Below are 20,204 nucleotides of genomic sequence, written 5' to 3' on the forward strand. Positions count from 1 at the left end.
TACTGCTTTAAATGCTGCTTTGCAAGTGCATGCATGTGTTGCATGGTGGCTGGCTCCAGCAATCCAGTGATGCAATGTGAACCCAGCATGTACCCACAATACTTTGCATAATTACCTGTAAGCACAGGTAGAGTCATTGCACTGAATCCATTATACAAGTGGAGCAAAGGCAGATAAATAACAAAGTGCTATTGTTTAAGTTTTTATTTATTGACTACTTTTTTTAAGTAGCTAATACAGTAGGTTAAGGTGTGCTTTTGTCCACCCAGGTGAGGCCTATGCCTGCAGGTGACCCTCCAGATATGATTTAATAATACTGCCGGTGTCAGACTGACAAGATGCGCTGCTTCACACACACATTTCTCAGGGATAACAGCAGTACGGTTGCTATGAATACAAACAAACCTCTCTCTTTCTCCCTCTCTTTCCTCCCCCTCTCGCCCCAGCCTCCCCCACGTGCTCCCTCCCTCCCTCGCGCGGCTAATGTTTTTTTTCCGCACTTGTTGCCAAGCAACGAAGGCGTGTCCAGCAGCTCCGGTAATTTAAGGGTAACACTCACGCGGTTGTCTCAGTTCAGGCTGCCGGTCCCTGCATGGCAACAGGCGCGAGGGGTTCCCCCGTCCGTCGCCCCTCTGTCTTCCCGTACAAAATCAAAAATCGCTTTAGCTTTTGAAAAGTTGAATCCACAGTGGCTGCTCGTACCCGGCGCGCCCATCCGCGGCAGCATGTACTGGGATACGGTATAACGCGCGACGCGGAGCAGAAACTTTCAACCCAAGGATAGTGAAGGCAGTGCAGTCACAGCGCGAGAGCAGCCGACAGGACTCCATATCCAGATTCTCATTGATGAGGTGTGGAAACTTTTATTTTTTATTTTCTCACTGATGCGCATCTACTTATGGACTACAGCAGACTGCGCTCCCTGGATCATTCTGCAAGGATTTACCATATTTTCTCTTTAATTTCAGGCAGCCTCCAAATGACGTCGAGATGGCTTTAGGTGGGACGCTTCTGCCATCCATATCCACGTTCGCCAGCGGCCCCACTGTCAAGAGTAAATCCATAGGAAGTGCCAATCTAGTGAGTAGCCCGTGGTCACTTTCTTATATTATCACACGCCAAATAGCCGTGAGCATCAACGGATCTGTGAGGGGGAAATATGTAGCCTGTGCGGCTTTATTTACAGTGTAGTTGTTTTGTGTCGCTCCCATGTTATTATGGGCACAGTCAGGGCTTGACACCACGCTCTGCTGGGGCGTGCACCAGTTTACACAGGCTACTCCAGCAGGTTTTCAGACCGTGAAAGCGCACATGGGGTACTGCACCCTTTCCTAGAAAACACCCAGATGTGATTATTGTTTTTAGTCAGAATCAGCTGTCCAGTGGGCTTCACACAATCCTCTGCTGCTTACCTTTGCCACCACTGCTGCTTTCCAATGCAATTTGCCAGTGAGAATAATCTGTATTCTAGGAAGTACTCTGTGCCAAGGACACTTGCTGCACCAGACTGAGCTCTGTAGCTGAGCTGTCATAATAATCACCCTCCATTACAGATCCCACTTCTTTCCCCCTTCAAGCTGTGACTTATACTTGAATCTTATGCTGTTATATATTAAAAACAAACAGTGATTTCTAAGTAGGACAGGACAAGTGTGATTTTTGTTTTTGGCTGCTCTCTGTGTGTTATAAACAGCAGCATGACACAGACAGCTTGTAGCAGTGCAGTCATTAATGCTTCTGTAACTCCTCTAGAGATGGAAGGAGGAGTTGTCCCTTCTTAAGAAACCCAGCGTGCCAACCGGAAGCAGCTGTCCTGACCCAGACCATCCCACTGCCACCAGCACAACAAGCCCTAGCATGTCCAAGAAAGACACTGAGCCTGACCTGGACTTGGACTACGACTTTATTCTCTCAAACTCCATTCTGCAGCAACAGCAGCAGCAGCAGCAGCAACAGCAGGAGGAGGCCATGGCGTGCAGCTCTGCCCAGACCCTGTCTCCTTCCCCCAACTCTTTCTCCTCGTCTTACCCTCTCCCCTCCCCTCAGGGCACCGCCAGTGAGCTGCTCTACACCATCCCAGACATCAGTGACGTCTCCCCTTCTGGAGGCTTCGTGGCAGAGCTCATGAGACCCGAGTTGGACCCGGCGTACCTCCACCCCACCAGCCTCCACGGCAAATTTGTGGTAAAGACAACTATGGACATGGGAGAATACAGCCAAGCCGTGAACGTGAGCAAGGCCTGCGTTACGACCGTGTCGGACCCGACTGCTTCACGCGCCTCGCCGTCCTTTCCGTGCCACAGGATAAAGCAGGAGAACCCCAGTAACTGCACCATCTCGCAGCCCATGGACCTACACCTGGCTGGGGTGAACTCCCAGGGCCGAGGGAGCCAGCAGCAGCGCCCGTGCCAGTTAGAGCTGCACGGCTTCCCCGGCGGAGGGAGACCCATGACAGGCGGCAGGCTATCCTCATCCTCTTCCCTCTCCCCAGACCATCCTCTGAGCCGGGAGCACCAGGTTCTGGGACATCCCCACTCTCAGATCCCTCTACCTCCCCAGGGATATCACCATAGCTCCCCGCAGGGCTACACCTCCTACCCTCAGCCATCCTCCATGCAGTACCAAGGTCAGAACACAATCCTTATTATTCCAACCTTCTTTATATCCTTTCTTGCAATCTCTTGAAGCTACTGAATGCTTAAATGTGGAGAGAACACACAGACTAACAGAACAGATTAGACAACAGGAATATAAAGTCCATGGAGTCTATTTAAATACATCTTATACAACCTTAAGGGCTTTAATTATATCCCGAAAAGCAGCAGTTCAAAAGGACTGAAACCTACATGGCCTTGTACAACAAAACCTCTTTTCATCATGGAGTTCTTTAAACCAGCCAAAAAACAAGATGACATTACCAGCGGTTTAACAAAATACACAGTTTTCTTTTAAGCTCTTTAAAATTGGCTGTTTTTAAGAGGAAGGCTGAAGGTTTTTGCATCTTAAAGTTGAAAGTTTATGACATTCTGCTGTGCATCTGAAGCAACTAAGTGCTCTCTTGTGAGCCAAACATGACAACCTGTGACCTTTTATATCTGTTACATGTACACACTGAAGCTTTTCTCTGTACATGATGATGACCCCGATCTTTTGACCCCCACAGATCCCCTCATGATCTCCAGTGGGGACTGCTTGCCGGAGGAACCAAAGCCTAAGCGTGGTAGGCGCTCCTGGCCGAGGAAGAGGGTTGCCACACACACGTGTGACTACGTTGGCTGTGGGAAAACTTACACAAAGAGCTCCCACCTCAAAGCACATCACCGCACGCACACAGGTATGTAACTCCGTGTTAGATGTTCCTTAAAGTCTTTCATATCTGATTGAATGCTGCAGGTAGAAGAAGCATGTTTCTATTTTTTAGTTGGTGTTTAATGCAGTTGTTTTGTTCCGTTTTTATTGTCATGAGCTAATTACCATCAAAACAAGCACTTCACAGCGAGTTATTGACTCATGAATGGGGGTTAGGTAGGTGGGGGATGGGGAAGGGGACTTGTTTGGCAGGTGCAGTGAAACAGGTTGATACTGATCCCTGCTCAAACACAAACTCCGGGCTCATTAGCGTGGCCTTTATACACTAGCTGTAGGACAGGACTGACCTCTTTTCTCCTCGAGGCGGGGAAGGTTGGACCAGTTTAACCTCAGGGCCAGCACTAACTGCCCCATGTGTGTGTATTGTGTTTTCATCAAAGGGGAGAAGCCTTACCACTGCGACTGGGAGGGCTGCGGTTGGAAGTTTGCACGTTCGGACGAGCTCACACGGCACTACAGGAAACACACAGGCCACCGGCCATTTCAGTGTCAGAAATGTGACCGGGCCTTCTCAAGGTCAGACCACCTTGCTCTCCATATGAAGAGACACTTATGAGACTTGGCGATGGATGAAGGCTCCATAAAAAAGAACATATGTTAGCAAGAACTCTGAACAAACTTGTGACCTACTCTTTTTGAAAAACCATAATTTGCCTTCAAGCCGTTGTCAAACGACAAGACAAGCTGTGGTGTTCACGGCAAAAACAGCATTACTCCTTCAAGAGCCTAGAATTTCTTCTCAAGACTGATCCCGTCTTCGCACGTCGTGCAGGCGACTTGAAAGGACCTCTCAGTCAGGGTTGTAAACTTTTATGAAAGGGACCAAACTGGAATTTGTCTTATTTAACCGACAAAACTTGGAGGACCAGGTGCCAACGACTTTTTAACTGGAAATGTATTTTTGTCAGGGAAACCAGGAGCAACAGACAAACATCTCCAGAGGCCTTAAACCAGCAACATGCCAATGTAGGCTCTGTTATCAACACACTGTCCAAAATACTGTATTAATAAATACATCTATATTTATATACACATTTCACCTGCAATGCCATTAATTTCAGGTACAATGTTAATTTATACAGAATGGTGCTCAGTGACTCTGAAGAAGGCTTTTTTTTAATCAAAGAAAAGGTACCAAAGATAAAGGAAAATATACAAAAGGGTGAAAACTATGAAAAAGTGCCATACGGTTGTTTGTGTGTTTCTCGGAAACCTCTCTTCCACAATCTGACTTAAATCAGGTGAACACTTCACTTATAAATGGTGATGGCAATCTTCAATGCACTGCAGCTGCAAAGTGCAATAATTTATATGAGACATTCATATTTTTGTATTGAATGAGTAACTCTGAACAAAGATTTTTTTGTTTATAGCCAAAAAATATGTAATATAATCTTGAATTTTGTACATTTGTAAATAAAATGCTTTGTTATTGTTTTGTATTTTACACTATAATAAAATAAAAATGTATTTGAAATAAGACAGTGACCTTTATACTCTTCACCATTATTATCTCATAGAAAACAAGACAACACAGATCCTCCTGGAAGTGTAATGGAGACGCACGTTTAAATGGCAGCGATAGCTAACAGTCAGCTCACACACAATACCCCCCCCCCCCCCCCCCCCAACGATAATAGCGAGATGGCCGCAGGCAAGCTAACACAATGTTGCTGTTAAAAAGATCCTCAAAAAAAGTACACTCCTACAATGTCCTGTTTCCATGGGGTTCTCTTTCCATCTGTCACTGGGAAGAATGGGGAGGACAACCCAGTTACTGGCTGACATTCAAAGGTGACACCAAATCTGACCGCCACTCTGTGCCGGAGCTGACGCTCTCAGGTGCACCATATGAATAAAACCCATGAAGATGTTACAGTGAGATAGTGTCTGTCTCTGCGTCATGCATGTAATGTATCCAGCTACATGACAGTTACATGAGTTTAAAATTTAAAGTACATTCTTGAAATCCTGCTGTAGGCTCAGTGTCAATGACTTACATGAAACTAATAGGAACCCCTTGTAAAGCTCATGATAACACTTTAATAAATGCATATGCTTTAATGTATGTTTAATGTATTTCTGCTCAAAAATCATAAAAATATAAGTCATAATTGCAGTTCTACGGAAAGTGAAACATGTAAAAATAAGATGACACTTCTTTTTCTTAAGTAATACAACTTTTAAATTGATTTAAAGTAAGAACTATGAGCGCATGATCTCCAAATGATCCACAATTCTGATGCACAATGCTGCAATATCATATAATAACTAGTACTAACAGGCGACTAATGCAAAGAATTACAATCTATTTAACGTAACAAATGGTTTCAACAACATATCAGCTTGTTGTTGCCTGTTTTATATGACGCATTCTATTCATAAAAGGGCCATAAGGTCTTAAAATATGTATTTCAGCTGAGTCTGCTTCTTTATTTGTCACTACATTTACTTTATACACGGTAAAAGATAAAAAAAAAAAACATACAGGTATACAGGTCACACATCTTCAGGCTGGCAAACTGAGCTTACGGTTCACTTTTGGAAACATGTTGTGGTCTATGTTGCCCCCTATAGGTCAATTCAGTTTCAAGCACACTCAAGGCCTTTGTCATTCAACTTTTACTCCTGAGCAGAGCATTATGGGAAGTGACTTTTAGGCCTTTAAAAATAATTTTAATAAAGCTAACAGGTGCAAACTATAAGGAGTGGGTGAGATGACACTGATGCTCACATTAAGACAAATTATTCTCTGTTAAGTCCTGTTAGTTAATTACATGTATGTATGACATTGTGAATTGATCCTGCTCTCAATTTAGTGCATTACCTTTTTTTTTGCCCTATAGTGGTAACATCATGTATCAGACAACAACAGATTTCTATTTTAACTAATTTTTATTTTCAGTTCAGTTCAGTTTGTTATTTTCCAGTGTAAGTTTCACTTTTTTTAAATTATTAGTTTCAGTATTTATTTGCCAGGGGCCAGATTTAAGAAGTTTAGAATAGGTGTAACAATACAAACACAACACTTGGGGTGTTTGTCATGTCATGTACATCCCAGTCTTAATAAACATGCACCAATGCCTCCTCATGCTTGTACCAACATATTTGACTGTATGGACTAACTAAAATTAAAGATATTTTCTGTACATACTTTTATTTTAGTTTGTAAGTGCACAAAATAATTTAATTGTTTTTATTTATTTTTTTTTACATAAGTCTATTTTTTGTTTTTATTTATCTAAATTGTTTTTTCACAACTTAGTTTGATTTTTATGGAACTATAACTTTGGTCTGGAGGACAGAATTACTAGAGAGAAAAAAAAAAGATGCAAAAACCAACCAATAATTTGGGACCAGGATCAATTGATAATGTAATAAAGAACTGTAAACATTATTTTACAGAAAGTGTTACCTTGAGTACTTGACACTCCATATAAACACAGCAGAATAGGCACGGCTTTCATTTATTTTGAAAACTTTTATTTTTCTGTAAAAATGACATTGTCACTAAACCCTAACACATGTATGTAAACTATATACATGTTACAATGCCTTCACATATGATGCCTTGCAGTTCAGATAACATTACAACAGCTCCTGCCCACATTCCCTGTTGATTAACATGCAGATATGGATGTTAAATAGAAAAATAACTAGTGCCATACATGTTTGTTGTGCCCAACTTTAATTTTTCAAATCTTTTACTGGTCAACTTCAAAAACAGAAGAATAAGAGTGCGTGAATACCGACCCTGAACCTCACCTTTAATGTGACACATACTGCAAACAATATTGATTAACTAAAGTATTTAAAAAAAAAAAAAAAAAAAAGATCAATAGCACACAGGTGATTTCTGATGCAAAGTTACTGTACTTTAATTGTTCCTCCATTTCGAACTGATAAACAAAAACCTGTCCTTGTACACCAGCTGATAACGATCCAGTGTTATTAACAAAAGGTGAATGTGGAAGTGGTGAATAAAACTTTGTTTTTGGAAATGTAAAAGGCTTGTTGTACACACATATGTAGCAATCAAAAAGTAGAGGAAGAAATAAGAAATAAGTCAAACTGATGATTTAATCATCCTCAAAGTTCTGTTGTAAAAGGAAGTTGGCGGCCAGATTCTCGTTCTTCTCACAAGCAAAGTAGGCTTGTATAACGAGTCCCTCTGGAAATCCTAAAGCTTTTAGCTGCAATTAGAAACAAGAGTTGCAAATTAGCCAAACAATACTTTAAATAAGCAAATTATAATTTGTTCCTCATGTTTACCACTTGGTGAAATATAAAAATTAAAGTGATGGTTTTGAGAACATCATCAGGGTTGTGCATTACATTCCAGCACTTATAGTAAAGCAGTACTGAACTTTGGACTGAGAGGAAAAGGTTAACGAGTGTCGTGCTCCTCCTCACCCTCTCAATGGCCTCCTTCTCCAGTGGCGTAACCTGGATGTAGCTCATGTGACTCCCGCCGGGTGTATCACCCGCCGGCCCCGCCTCTGGATTAGGTTCATTCAGCATCTGGATGAACTGCTCTTGGTGGCTGCTGATCTCCTAAAGTGGGAAATGAAGCGTTTAGGTGTAGACTGTGGAGGCACAGGAACTTCATTGAATGTTGGCGTTTATAACTCTGAACTGAAGATAAGAATTATTCAAAAACTAAAAATAATACTTGCTATTTAAACATTTCTTTTTTTAAATAAATTTGGGGGACTTCCAAAGAGACAGACATTAAGTCTCTAATATGAGTCAGACTCACACCTCCAGTTTGTGACATAGTCATGTTAAAACTTTACAGTCTAAAGTCCAACCTGAGATAATATTTTTACAACCCTGGGATAGCTCCCTCCAGAGCCAGAGAGGACATTACACAACTCTTTTCAAAGACTGAGCAGCACTCCTGATGTGTGAACTGAACTTAATGTAAAATATCAGTGGAGTGCCCCTTTAACTGAACTGTGACTCCACTGCTTACAGCCGTGAACTCATTTAATCAGAACTGTGTCAAGGTCTTCCGCCCTCACCTGCAGCAGCTCGGGGTTCTCCCTGCCGATCTCCTGCAGCAGGGCGGGAAGGAGGGCGGCGTTCTGCTGGATCAGCTGTCTCATCACATGGAACTGGGGCTGGTTTCTTAGGAAACTCAGGGGATTGCCTGAAGGAGAAAATGTTGGTTTAAGCAACGAGAAGACAGACGCAGACAGATGATAAAAGAAACAAACATTTGCTCCGAGTCTGCTGGAATATGCAGAACAGTATGGGACACTTACCTCCCCCAGCAGTTGGTGAAGAGCCAGTGTTGGCGGGGAGGCTAATACCGCCTATGGGCGCAGCAGAAACACTCGCTGGGGGCACCACCGCATCAGGTCCTGGTGCGTGGCCCGGATCTCTGCCGGGAATACCCTGAAAGAAAAGTCATGAAATACAACAATTAATTAGGGAAAGAATCACATATAATAAACACAGCATATGGGTGTCATGTGGGTGAGTCGGGATTACTTGTAGTCCTCTTCAGTTAAAGCTTGTGGGTTACATCATGTCATGTACACATTTTAGGATTCTGATTATTCAGGAGGCAACTCAAAGGTTTTTGAGAAGTGGTCATGGGTGGAAGATTCATATAACTACATCATAAATGTCACTGGCAAGTAAACTAAAACCTGCATATTAACATCCTGATTCTGACCTGAGCGGGGACACTAAGCTGTAATTGGCCCAAACCACACAGAGGTCTAACCTGTCATATGTTACGTACCAGTCCAGCAATTTGCTCTAGGACACTACAGCCACAGACTTAAGTTTGTCCTTACTGTAAGCAGGTACTCCACGGCTCTGTCTGGGTTGTTGAAGCTCGCTCTGAGAGCCGCTACCACCTGCTCTCTCTCGTAGCCCATGAGCATCATCTCGTTCACCATGGCGTCATATGATGCGCCTGTCACTAAAGGTAAAGAACACAAACACGAAAACAGATCAGTAGTGGGACTAAAGAGCTTCACAGTTATAGTCATAGTTTTGTTGAGAGCATTGCAGAGCCATTTCAGGAAATTAAGAACTCAAGCCGAGATACTTTTAATTTGTTAATAACCCAATATTTTCAAATTAATGTCAAACTCTGTTTAAGTGTTGAGTGTAAAAATGTGCATTAGTCATTTGGTTTAAAACATGGGTGTCAAACTGTCAAGGCCACCATGAAAGTAGACATTAATATATGTTCAAATGATTAATGTTTAAACACTCAGTCACATGGCACACAGAATTGAATGACACATTAAATATCATGTCAAACAGAGGACATGCTACTTATGTTTTTAGGGTCACAAAAAACTATAATTTAATATTAAGACAGCATAATTAACTAACAACATATCAATTGAGCACAACTTTAATACACAGGGGAAGAGCATTTTAGGAGTTAGCATACACAAAGATAAACAATCTGCATTAAACACTAAAAATTCATATCAATGACCACATAAGTCATAATAATTAAGTCCTGCAGGATCTGCTTTGTGTGGCCATGAGGAACTGTGGGATTATGTTTTGGTTGAGCTGCTTATTGGTTAAGATACATCTATGTCAGCATGATATGGATTGTGCTACACACTAATACCATTATATACCTTATATCCTGGTAAAATTTCAGGAAGGTATGAACCCGCCCAAGCCTAACATGTATAACACACAAGACAGCTTCAAGGCACTGAGGCAAAAAGTCATTTTTGTCTAACAAATGGTGCGGTATTTGTGACATCAGCTTCATAATTACATTTCCATCAGATCCAAAATGCCAAACAATAATGACCGACAAATGACGTTTACAAATGCAGCCTTACCTAGATTCGAAACTGCCTCATCGATCAGGTTTGTGTTTGTTGAAGCCTCGGAGCTTCTGCGAGAGAAAACAGACCTTGGGTGAGATGTGATCTGCGCGTCACCTCTCAAAAGAAGACGCGCTGAGACCAGATAGTTTAAGACAAACATCTACCCATCTTTACCCGACAGGGGTGGGAGCCGGTTCAGCGGTCGAAGACCTTCTTTCCTCTGGTTTCTCATCTGTGGAGGCGCGCTCTGATGTGTTCTCAGAGCTAGACGATGAGGCGGGAGGTGCTGCGGGAGCTGAAGTGGCAGGTGAGGGCTGTGGGGCGGCTGAGGCTGTTTTAGGCTGCGAGACAGTGGTTAAAATATAAAAAAAAATGTTACCTCACTCTTCTTGCATTTTATCTTGAGGTGTCTGCTTGAATAAAATCTTCTTGGTTGTCCTAAATTACACCAATAAAGGCCATGATAGACTTGAATTCCGAAGCTATAGCCAGCTTGATCTTTCCTCCATACTCTAATTACCAATTTGAGTTTCCTCCTAATTAGGGATGCTGAAACCATGTCTTTTTTGCCCTTAAATCCATGGCTTTAAATAATGTGTTAACGGATACAGACCACCATCAATATTTCTTCCAATGTAAAATCAAGCCCTCATTAAAATTAGTGATGTTATTTCAGTATGTGACCCCTGCATTAAGAAAATATAATCTAATCATCCTTCTCTACACTGTCCTGTAGCATTACTGTATTATACTTTACAGGAAGTGTTTCAGTAGGAAGGTTTAAGCAGGATAAACACAGCTTCTCTCTATCTCCAGCATGAAAAATAGTTATGAAATACAGTATTAAGACAACAACAGACCATCTTATACAGAATCCAGCAATAAGTCATGTTAGGAGTTCCACACGCTTGGCACAAGACAATCTCTAGAGATAATCTTATCTTCTTTCTGCAATGCACTGGAATATATAGGAGTAAACCAGAGCCAGGCATTGACAATACTGACCCCACTCCAAGTCAGCAATGATCACACTCTGAGCTACATGTTTGAGTGCACCATGAGAGCGTGTTCTGCAGCACCCACAGACACACATAAGTGGTTGGCGGTGGAAAGAGAAGGTTACAGAGCCTCATTATAGCTCAGTGTCGGTTCATATTCATAACATTCATGGGCTTGCTGTTCTACAAAGAAGAGAACAAAATCATAAAATCTGTTTTCACAAACAAAACCTACCATTTACTGAGACAATTTCTCATTCACAAACCTTTGTCACCATGACGACCACAAAGTTCTTCTCATTAATTTTGTATTCTTTGAGCGCTGTGTCATCGCTGAGGACTTTACCTGTGAAGAAGCAGAAAAATGAGTCTCAATGCTTTCGGCTTCACCTGACGTGAACTCTGAAACAACACGCAGGCATGTAACAATAGATGGTATCATATTTTATCATTGAACAGAGAGCTTTTGAGGGGATAAATCGCCTGCTTTTGTCACCACATCTGGTTCTTTTTGTTATATTGTTTTTAATTGTGTATAAGTAGGTCACACAAAACTCCACAGTCTAAATTGCTACAATAAGCTTAAATATACACAGTGCCTATAAAATGTATTCAGTCTCCTTGGGCGTTTGTCGTGTTTGATTGTTTGAAAAGACAAAGTACAGTGGTGTAATCAGGAATTTTTTTGAGTCTGACAAAAATCTTAATTACTACCCAGTTTTCCCCATGTTCCCAAAGATTTATCTATCTTTTGAAAGACAGATAACAGCAATGCTTGTTTAAACAAATGTCACGCATGTCATATCATGAAACACTTGCTTAACCAAGCTTTGGTTTTTGCAGTTATCTGGCTAACATTTTCATTTGTCTGACAGTTCTTGCTATAGGCTTTGCAATACTGGCAACAGGAGATTAAAACCAGCTCTACAGTGCTGCATTTTTATATCTGTATTACAGAGGGTCGAAAACGTCATGGACACGATACATTTATTAACCAAGCTTTGGTTTTTGCAGTTATCTGGCTAACATTTTCATTTGTCTGACAGTTTCTTGCTATAGGCTTTGCAATACTGGCAACAGGAGATTAAAACCAGCTCTACAGTGCTGCATTTTTATATCTGCATTACAGAGGGTCGAAAACGTCATGGACACGATACATTTATTCAAAAAAGTAGAGCAAAGCGTGTGTGTGTACATTTACTTACAAGTCAGTCAACAGACAACAACAACAAACACTTAAACTAAAGGTTTTTCTGATCCTCTTTAAGGCTTGTTGTTTACATCAGTTTTATCTGTAAACACAAGAGTAGAACAACCTGCAAAAACAAACTGCATTTGAACTTTTCATGCTGGATCATGAAGAGAACACTGACAACATTTTCTCACACTGCTTACAGTATCGCTCCCCACTACATGTATGGTATACAACATGCAAGAGGATATGTTACATTACAGTAAACCATTAAAGGAAAACTGTGATGCACCCAATGTAGGCCCACTTCAGGCTCACCCACTTAATCATTATATCCACATTACTGATGATTATTTGATAAAAACAGTATAATATGGATTGCAGCACACAGTAAATTAAGACAATAAAACAATGCAGCATTTTGGGAGGATTTCTAGATGTGTTTTGTATTCCAGTTAACCATCGATCAAATGATAATAAAGACAGTGAGAAGTACTTATCAAGAAGTGCGAGTACTTAAAGGGATATTTCACCCACAAAATGATTATTTATATATCAATTATTCATGCCTTGAATCTGCAAAGAACACTTTGTTTTTCTCTATGCCTCCATGGAAAACAGTGAACATCTTAATTTACTGACAGGTTGGGGTCCACATTTAACAACAGCAAAACTAGCCAATTTCAAAATATCTGTTTACAAACTCTCACACAATTTGTGCAGTATAATCCAAGTCTCATTTATCCAGTCATATGCTTTGCTTGAGTGACATGCTGCATGTGACGCATCGCTTCAGTCTGCGAAGGCCCAGACACACCAAACTGACATCAGAGAACTCGCAGCGATGAGAGCCCGCTGTTGTGTTGCCCCCATTGCCATGTCTCTGCAAAAAAAGTTGCACATAAACTAGGGCTGCACAGTATACCAGTTCGTACTGAAAACCGGTCCTTATTTTCGTTATGATATGAATTTTTCATATACCGCAATACCGGTGAATTGTCCAAACAACGTGCGGGGCGGGAAAGTGTTTCAGTGGGGACCCATTTCACCGCTGCACACCACAGGTGGGCTAGAGCCGGCTAGAGTGAGGGCATAGAGAAAAGTTTAGAGGCGAGAATGGCTGCTGGAGAGAGTCCTGAAAGCGAAGCAACTGTACACGTTGCTGAAGAACACGATGACCAAGAAGAACTCATACCAAAAAGAACAGTGTTTCTCCTATATGCAACTAGCAGCGGCTAAAAAAAAAAACATGATACGAAAATTTTGTCATACCACCCAGCCCTAACATGAACACACCAAACTGATGGCCAACAAACGGTATGTTCTGCGCCTGCGTGAGAAGACGCACCCCTTCATACCAGCAGACAGTGGTTGTCTGTAACTGTCATTCAGAAAGGAAAACTGGAAGATCGTCATGCTAGTTATGTGTTAAAACAATCTAGTGTTGAAAGAACCTAGCATATTTACTGCGCGCCAATGAACACAAACCAGCACGAAATGTTTTTGCCTAAGAACTCAATGGCTAAAGAAACTCTATATTACCTCATATAACAAGTTTGTTTCGACCTCACTCTCTTGACTTTACCTCTTTGTTTACATTCCTCATTTCCGTTTCTCTTCTCATGTGCTCAGCTAAACTGCCAGCCAGAGTGTTTTCGTTCGCATACGGGTTCCGCTGTGCCGATGCCAACGGTGTGGGACATACTGCACTGACGAGGGCAGCAGATGCTCACCCATGGCCAAACTTTGATCGACAGCTGACCATCAGCTTAGGGTTTCAGGGCTTTGAATCAGATACACCCCTTGCTCCTCCACAGCTCCATCTTCTCATCCAAAGAAAATCACTTCTGGCTTATTAAAAATTAAGAAAATGCAAGATGGCGATGACCTTAATGTCAAACTCAAGGCTTCAAAACAGCAGCCCACAACCCAACGGGTGACATCACAGAATGTCCATTATTGATACAGTCTATGCTTTGGCTCTTTCTGACTGGGAATAAAAGTGAAAGCATAGATAAATTAACTTTCAGTCCTGGTCAGAAAGGCTGAAGGCAAGGCAATGCAACATGCTGTTTAGCACTTAGCATGCACTAGATACATGGGACTTGGATTATACTGCACAAATTGCTTGAGAGTTTGTACGAAGATGTTTTGACATAGTTTTGCTGTTGGTCCTCCTTTACTTCCTTTGTGAATTCAACATAACATAAATGATGGAAACTGTGTGTGTGAAGTATTCCTTTAAGAGGGGTTAAAACAGTCTGTAACATACCAGCATATATCAGCTTCAGCCCACCCACTGAAAAATGGTCCTTCCCTTTCTCCTGTTCAATCCTCTCCTTTAATGTCATCACCTGTGGACAAAAACATGACACTTTTTGATCCTTGTGAAACATTACAACTGGATTCCCGCCACCATTTCACACAACCCTAACTAAAGCACGAGTTTAAAATAAAGTCCAAAGTGTGTTTCATAAAACTGGAGTAAAGTGTTTCATAAAACTGGAATTTAACAGACATAATACTGCTGACTCCTTCAGGTGAACTACCGCAGAAAACCGCGCTAGTTGTATATCTAAACATAAGTTTATGCGCTGGCTGTAACGTTATAGTTATTGCTAGCTTACTTGGCTATTATATGCGAGCTAATCAAAAATAACATTAAAGTTACAACTGCCTTTCGTAAGCATAATATAAAGTCCTATTAAAATGTACAGTAGCCATTAAGCTTCAGTCTGATAAAGTTAATGTCACATATTTTTTTCACCAAATAAAACAGTTGGTGCCGTTTTGTAACGTGACTAACGGTCATAAGTTTGCACTGCCGTTATTTAACGTTACAGGTTAGCTAAACTCTATCAGTAACGATAACATTACATTAATAATAATAATAATTAACTGCCACGTTCATCATTGTGGTGCTTACTGTATTTAATTTCACAGAAAATTAACTGTACTCATTTCTCACAACTTAACCTACTATTTCTCAAACACTAAACGCTTATCAGCGGTATGCTACCTTGCCCCCCCGCACCAATCTGAAACCATAAGTAGGCTACGGCTAAATACTGACAATTCAAACTACTTTCCTGTCCAGTATTTAATAAAAACCCCTACTCTGTCTCAACCTCCGCGTCAAACACGAGTCGTATTAACCCGAAGTGTGAGTCCATCTTTAATATATTTATAGTGTTTACGTAGACCTATGTATTTGTCGTATAATTGTACATGTTCAAAAACTACAGCCCTCCGTTCCAGGACATACCCAACTCCCACTCCACCCCCTGCACAAATGCATGATTTCAACTCTCACCGTCTCCTCTTCATCGATGTCGATTTTGAAGGTCTGCTGTTGTAAGGTTTTCAAAGTTATCTGCATTTTGCCGTCTGAGTTTTTATCCCTGGTCCTGGTTTAAACGTTGTAGATCCAACTTGGAAGAATCTTGTCTGTTTTTGTTGGCTCATTACAAACTGTCAGCCGCCATGACTTTCTTCTTCTATGATATATTTAAACGACAGCGCTCCTACTGGTCAGCCGAGGAACTGCAGCGAAAATTGCCAGTTTTCCAGGTTAAGTTCGATAATGAATGATTCTGTGTGGGCCCACAAAATGTTTTTTAATACCCTAAATGAGCTTAAGTCTATTATAGTGTTCTTAGTTCTGAAACAGAAAATATTACCATATTTGTAGGGCACTCCCCTGGGTGCTCTCAGTGTCACCCCCCCCACTTCATTGTCTATGGAGCAGCTCCAAACATTACACCCTATAACAGATTTGGATTTGGAAGAGACTTGTTCAATTTTGCTAATAATTTTGGACTGTTTTAGGCCATAGGAATGCAGAATAGCTACTGCTCATCCCGGCTTGGTCTTGGCAAGATGCTGGAAACATCAATAAGTCCAGATTGGGCGAAGATTTAAAAAAAAAAAGATTTAAATGAGCAGAAATCTTCTTTTTTTTTCTTTTTTTTTTACCAGTTAGGCCATAAGAATAAAATGTATGGATTCTGTAAATAGGTGAAGTTACCCTTTAAGGTCATGTAAAAGTATTACTACTCATGGAGTATTAGGCTATATTATAGCATGTTATTTCAAAAATAATATGTAAGTATAATATTCACATAATATATAAGCAGGATTTAAACGTTGTAGTCTGCCAATATGGAGCCATTTCACAGCTTTATATGGTGTTTGATGGTTTATTTTTTTTTTCAAATATTTAGGGCATTGTCAACATACAATCTCTTATAAGCTGATAATATGAACTTTAAAATCTATATCTGTCATAACTATAATTGTTGATAGATGTAGCACAGTAAAAAGTACAATACATACCTCTTAAATGGAGCTTGGTAGAGGTGTGAAGGAACAGAAAATAAAAATACTCAAATAAAGCCAAGTAAACATACTAATATACTTTCCACCTTAGCTTTAATTTCACTTGATTAATTAAGTTATTAACTTGACTTGAGTCAATTTAAGAGAGTGCTGAATTTTACAGAAAAAAAACCTAATTAAGATTGTTTCTTTAAAAAAGTGTTTAAATATATACAATTTCCCTAACACACACACACACACACACACACACACACACACACACACACACAAAAACGTGCCTCTAATTTAAGTAAGTATTTTTCTCATCCTATCCAGCCTTATTTTTCACACTCCCACAATCACACACGGCTGAAGTATTGTGTAATAGTAAACAATAATATTGTTTTACTCTACTCTGATGCCTTGAAAAATATAGCCTGTCATCAGTTCTTTAATTTTTGTTTCATTAATTCTTGACAGATTTCACATTTTTTGTGTTAACTGTGATGAAAACATGTCTTGCATTTTACCTCAGACGCACGATTTTGGTGCGTCTTCATCAGGCTCCTCTCAAGACTGACATTGGTAGAACAAACTTTGTTGCCCTTGCTGAACTTAAGTCAGTTTTTTATGCTGTTATCAAAACTTTAAAAATCCCAGGTCCGTCAAGCATGGAGGAATTTCAATATCATCCACCGAGCACTCAGTATTCAGAGGCTTTATTGACTTCTGTCTCACATGCTGCACAGCTCTGACTTTGAGAGGACTGTTAAGTGTGAGAGATAATATGCTGGAGCTCAATGGGGTCTCTTCCCCAGGCCACTTCTCTCTTATTCTCATATCACTCCCCCTCACTTTCTATCACTGTACGTGTGAATCTGTTTATCTCCCACTACTCTCCACTGTCTTTCCCTGTCCTTCTGCTGCTCCTACTCTTCTTCTATCCTGACTTTCCTCTCTATCTCTCCACTCAATCCCCCCCTCCTCTCTTGTCATTACGACAGGAGCAGTGCCCTCGCCTGCCTTGGCCCGAGCACACACTCATCAGGCATTCCTTATGTTGCTCCACTCAGCAGCAGTAGCAGCAGTAGCAGCAGTGTCCTCCTTTCCCCTCTCCCCACTGTGGCTGTGCCTCTTGCTCCTGTCTCCAGGGGTCGTCAGTCTGCCATCGGCCCCCCTCTGAAGTGGCGAGCCACAGAGATTACAGTCTAATCCCTGGTGACTTGGAGATATTTTTAAGAGATGATGTTAGACATGTGAAATAAAGACTTGCCCCCCTCTAAAACAGGCAGGAGAGGAAATGCAGAGGACAAGTGTGAAATTGAGACTTTCACTTGAAGACAGACTCCTCCAAGTGCTGTTTTTTGGCGATACGGAGAGATTTTGAAAAAATAAAAACGTCAATATAAAGCACAAGCATAGCCTGCTGATCTCAATGACTCGTGGTATTTAGGGCGCAAGAGCCGCAGCATTTTATGCATGTACATTACACAGACACACACACACAGATGTACACAGCACACACTCACAACTGGCATTTGCAGGGATTGTGGTTTTGGTCAGCAGAGCTCTTGCTGGGTGTGGAGTGAAGTAGAGTAGAGAGAGAAACAGAAGGGTGGAAGGGTGTAACACAGAGTGAAGGCCACTGAGATGCCTTCTCAGCCCCAAGCTATTTCCTGTGGAAGAGCTGCCGGGACTATTATTGGTTGTTCCAGAGGCTCTGGACATGTAACAGAGGAAATCCTATATGTCACTGTAGATGGGAAACATGTTGCACAAATGCTAGAGTTCATAATCATGGAGACATTTTACAAAGCATATGATTAACTCTGGAGGAGGAGGAGTAATTAAACATGAGAGCAACTGCATTATAAGACCACAGTGTTTCTGCCGAGTATCATTAACATATACTACACAAAGGCCCAAGAACTGCCAGTGTCCATCCAGCTGTTGTTAACCACAATAAAAATTACTGATATGAACAAACATGAGACAGAGAGGGCATGCAGATATAAAGTAAAAAAACTAGAATTACTGCCTCATGGTTGCATGCATCCATGAACCCGTCACGTTTCAATTACATCCAGTTCTGTCCAGACTCATATGTAGCCATGACAGTTGACAATGACTCAGATATGTTTGCTGCTGCAAAGAAGTGACATATTCTTAAACATGGATGCTTTACACACATCTTCCCCCCAGCAGCACAGAAGATCTGTACCATAGACTGTATATGAAGATGGACGACATGACAGCTCCTCAAAAGTAAAGCCTAAACGTCATGAATGCTGCCTGGCGGCTGGCTGCAGTATAGGTCATCATTAGCGGATAGGACATGTCAAATAAACTGAAATTTTTCCCAAGAATCATTTCTGTCATTTTAGGTAGTTCTTATCACAGTGATGTGTGTTCAAGTTTTTTTGTGTTTTTTTTTTGTGGTAATACTAGTAATCTGGTGTTAAAGAAAGAGGGACTGAGGTCTTTGTTGATGGCTGTGTGTGCAAATCGGTACTCCTCCTATCAATGGTGCTGCTAAGGATTGGTTGGACAGGCATATGGGCAGGAACTTGACTCCAGCAGAGATTGCTATTGTACAGACTCTTGCTTCGGATGACATCACCTGCACATGATGGCAGAGGCTATATTGGGGATATTTTGGCTTCAATTTTGTACAGTGGGGGTAAGTGGAGACGCATATTTTTATACAGTCTATAATCTATACAGTCAACATAGTTTCAAGGTGGACACCCAGATAAGTGTCACCAATTCAGTATCTGAACAAATGTCTCCCCTTCTGTTATGGCGTTGAATAATGGCCAGAAAAGTATTGTTGCAGAATGTTATGATCTCACAGTGAAGTTGACCTTTGACCTTTTGGATATATGATGTCATCACTTTAATCATGTTATTCTATCATACATTTGTGTGAAATTTTATGGCCAAAAACACGTTTTGTGAGGTGACAGTAACCTTGACCTTTGAACTTCTACAACAAAATTCTAACCAGTTCATTGCTGATTCCAAGTGGACATGTGTTTCAAATTTGAAGAACGTCTCTCAAGGTGTTCTTGAGATATCACGTTAACAAGAATGGGATAGACCAGAGGCTGGCAACCTTTGCCATTAAAATCACCAGAGAGGTTACTTTGTGATATTCAGGAGATAAGAAGTGAAATATTATGCATGTTTTGAGAAAAATGGTCCGTTAACACATGGTATAAACCAAAACTATGAAGCTATTATCTCATAAAGAATAGCTACCTTAGAGACTGGAAGGTTTAATGCTGCCCCAGAAGAGGACAGAATTTGTTTGTTGTATAATTTAGGTGAAGCTGAGAATGAGGTTCACTTCTTGTTTTACTGTCCTGTATATGAAGACATAAGGAATGTAATTTTCAGTAAGATGACCTCTGTTATGTGGATTTCTTTTGGTTGGATGATCATGAAAAATGAGAGTTTTGTTTCAGAAGGCGAACCTTTTTTGTGGCTGAATTTCTTTGCCAGGCCTGG

The 20,204-nt window shown here is 41.0% G+C and overlaps 2 protein-coding genes across 3 annotated transcripts; one reads left to right on the forward strand and one right to left on the reverse strand.

Annotated features, from left to right (window-relative positions):
• The first annotated feature begins 571 nt into the window (after positions 1–571).
• Positions 572–4,849, forward strand: klf4 (Kruppel like factor 4). Its single transcript, XM_033646218.2, has 5 exons — positions 572–851; positions 969–1,080; positions 1,753–2,626; positions 3,164–3,334; positions 3,750–4,849. Exons 1-5 carry the CDS (start codon positions 847–849, stop codon positions 3,923–3,925), a joined length of 1,338 nt encoding a protein of 445 aa, XP_033502109.1. The 5' UTR covers positions 572–846; the 3' UTR covers positions 3,926–4,849.
• Positions 4,850–6,835: 1,986 nt separating this feature from the next.
• rad23b (RAD23 homolog B, nucleotide excision repair protein) lies at positions 6,836–15,877 on the reverse strand. 2 transcript variants are annotated; one of them, XM_033647564.2, is made up of 10 exons: positions 15,691–15,877; positions 14,650–14,731; positions 11,452–11,531; positions 10,362–10,528; positions 10,200–10,252; positions 9,177–9,304; positions 8,637–8,769; positions 8,394–8,521; positions 7,783–7,923; positions 6,836–7,562 (listed from the first exon to the last, which is right to left on the reverse strand). In XM_033647564.2, exons 1-10 carry the CDS (start codon positions 15,754–15,756, stop codon positions 7,449–7,451), a joined length of 1,092 nt encoding a protein of 363 aa, XP_033503455.2. In that variant the 5' UTR covers positions 15,757–15,877; the 3' UTR covers positions 6,836–7,448. The 2 variants fall into 2 exon arrangements, with proteins under 2 accessions (XP_033503455.2, XP_033503454.2); XM_033647563.2 differs by having other exon boundaries at positions 10,200–10,255.
• Positions 15,878–20,204: the final 4,327 nt, after the last annotated feature.

The sequence above is a fragment of the Epinephelus lanceolatus genome, chromosome 19 (assembly GCF_041903045.1).
Source record: "Epinephelus lanceolatus isolate andai-2023 chromosome 19, ASM4190304v1, whole genome shotgun sequence".
NCBI classification, from domain to species: Eukaryota; Metazoa; Chordata; class Actinopteri; order Perciformes; family Serranidae; genus Epinephelus; species Epinephelus lanceolatus.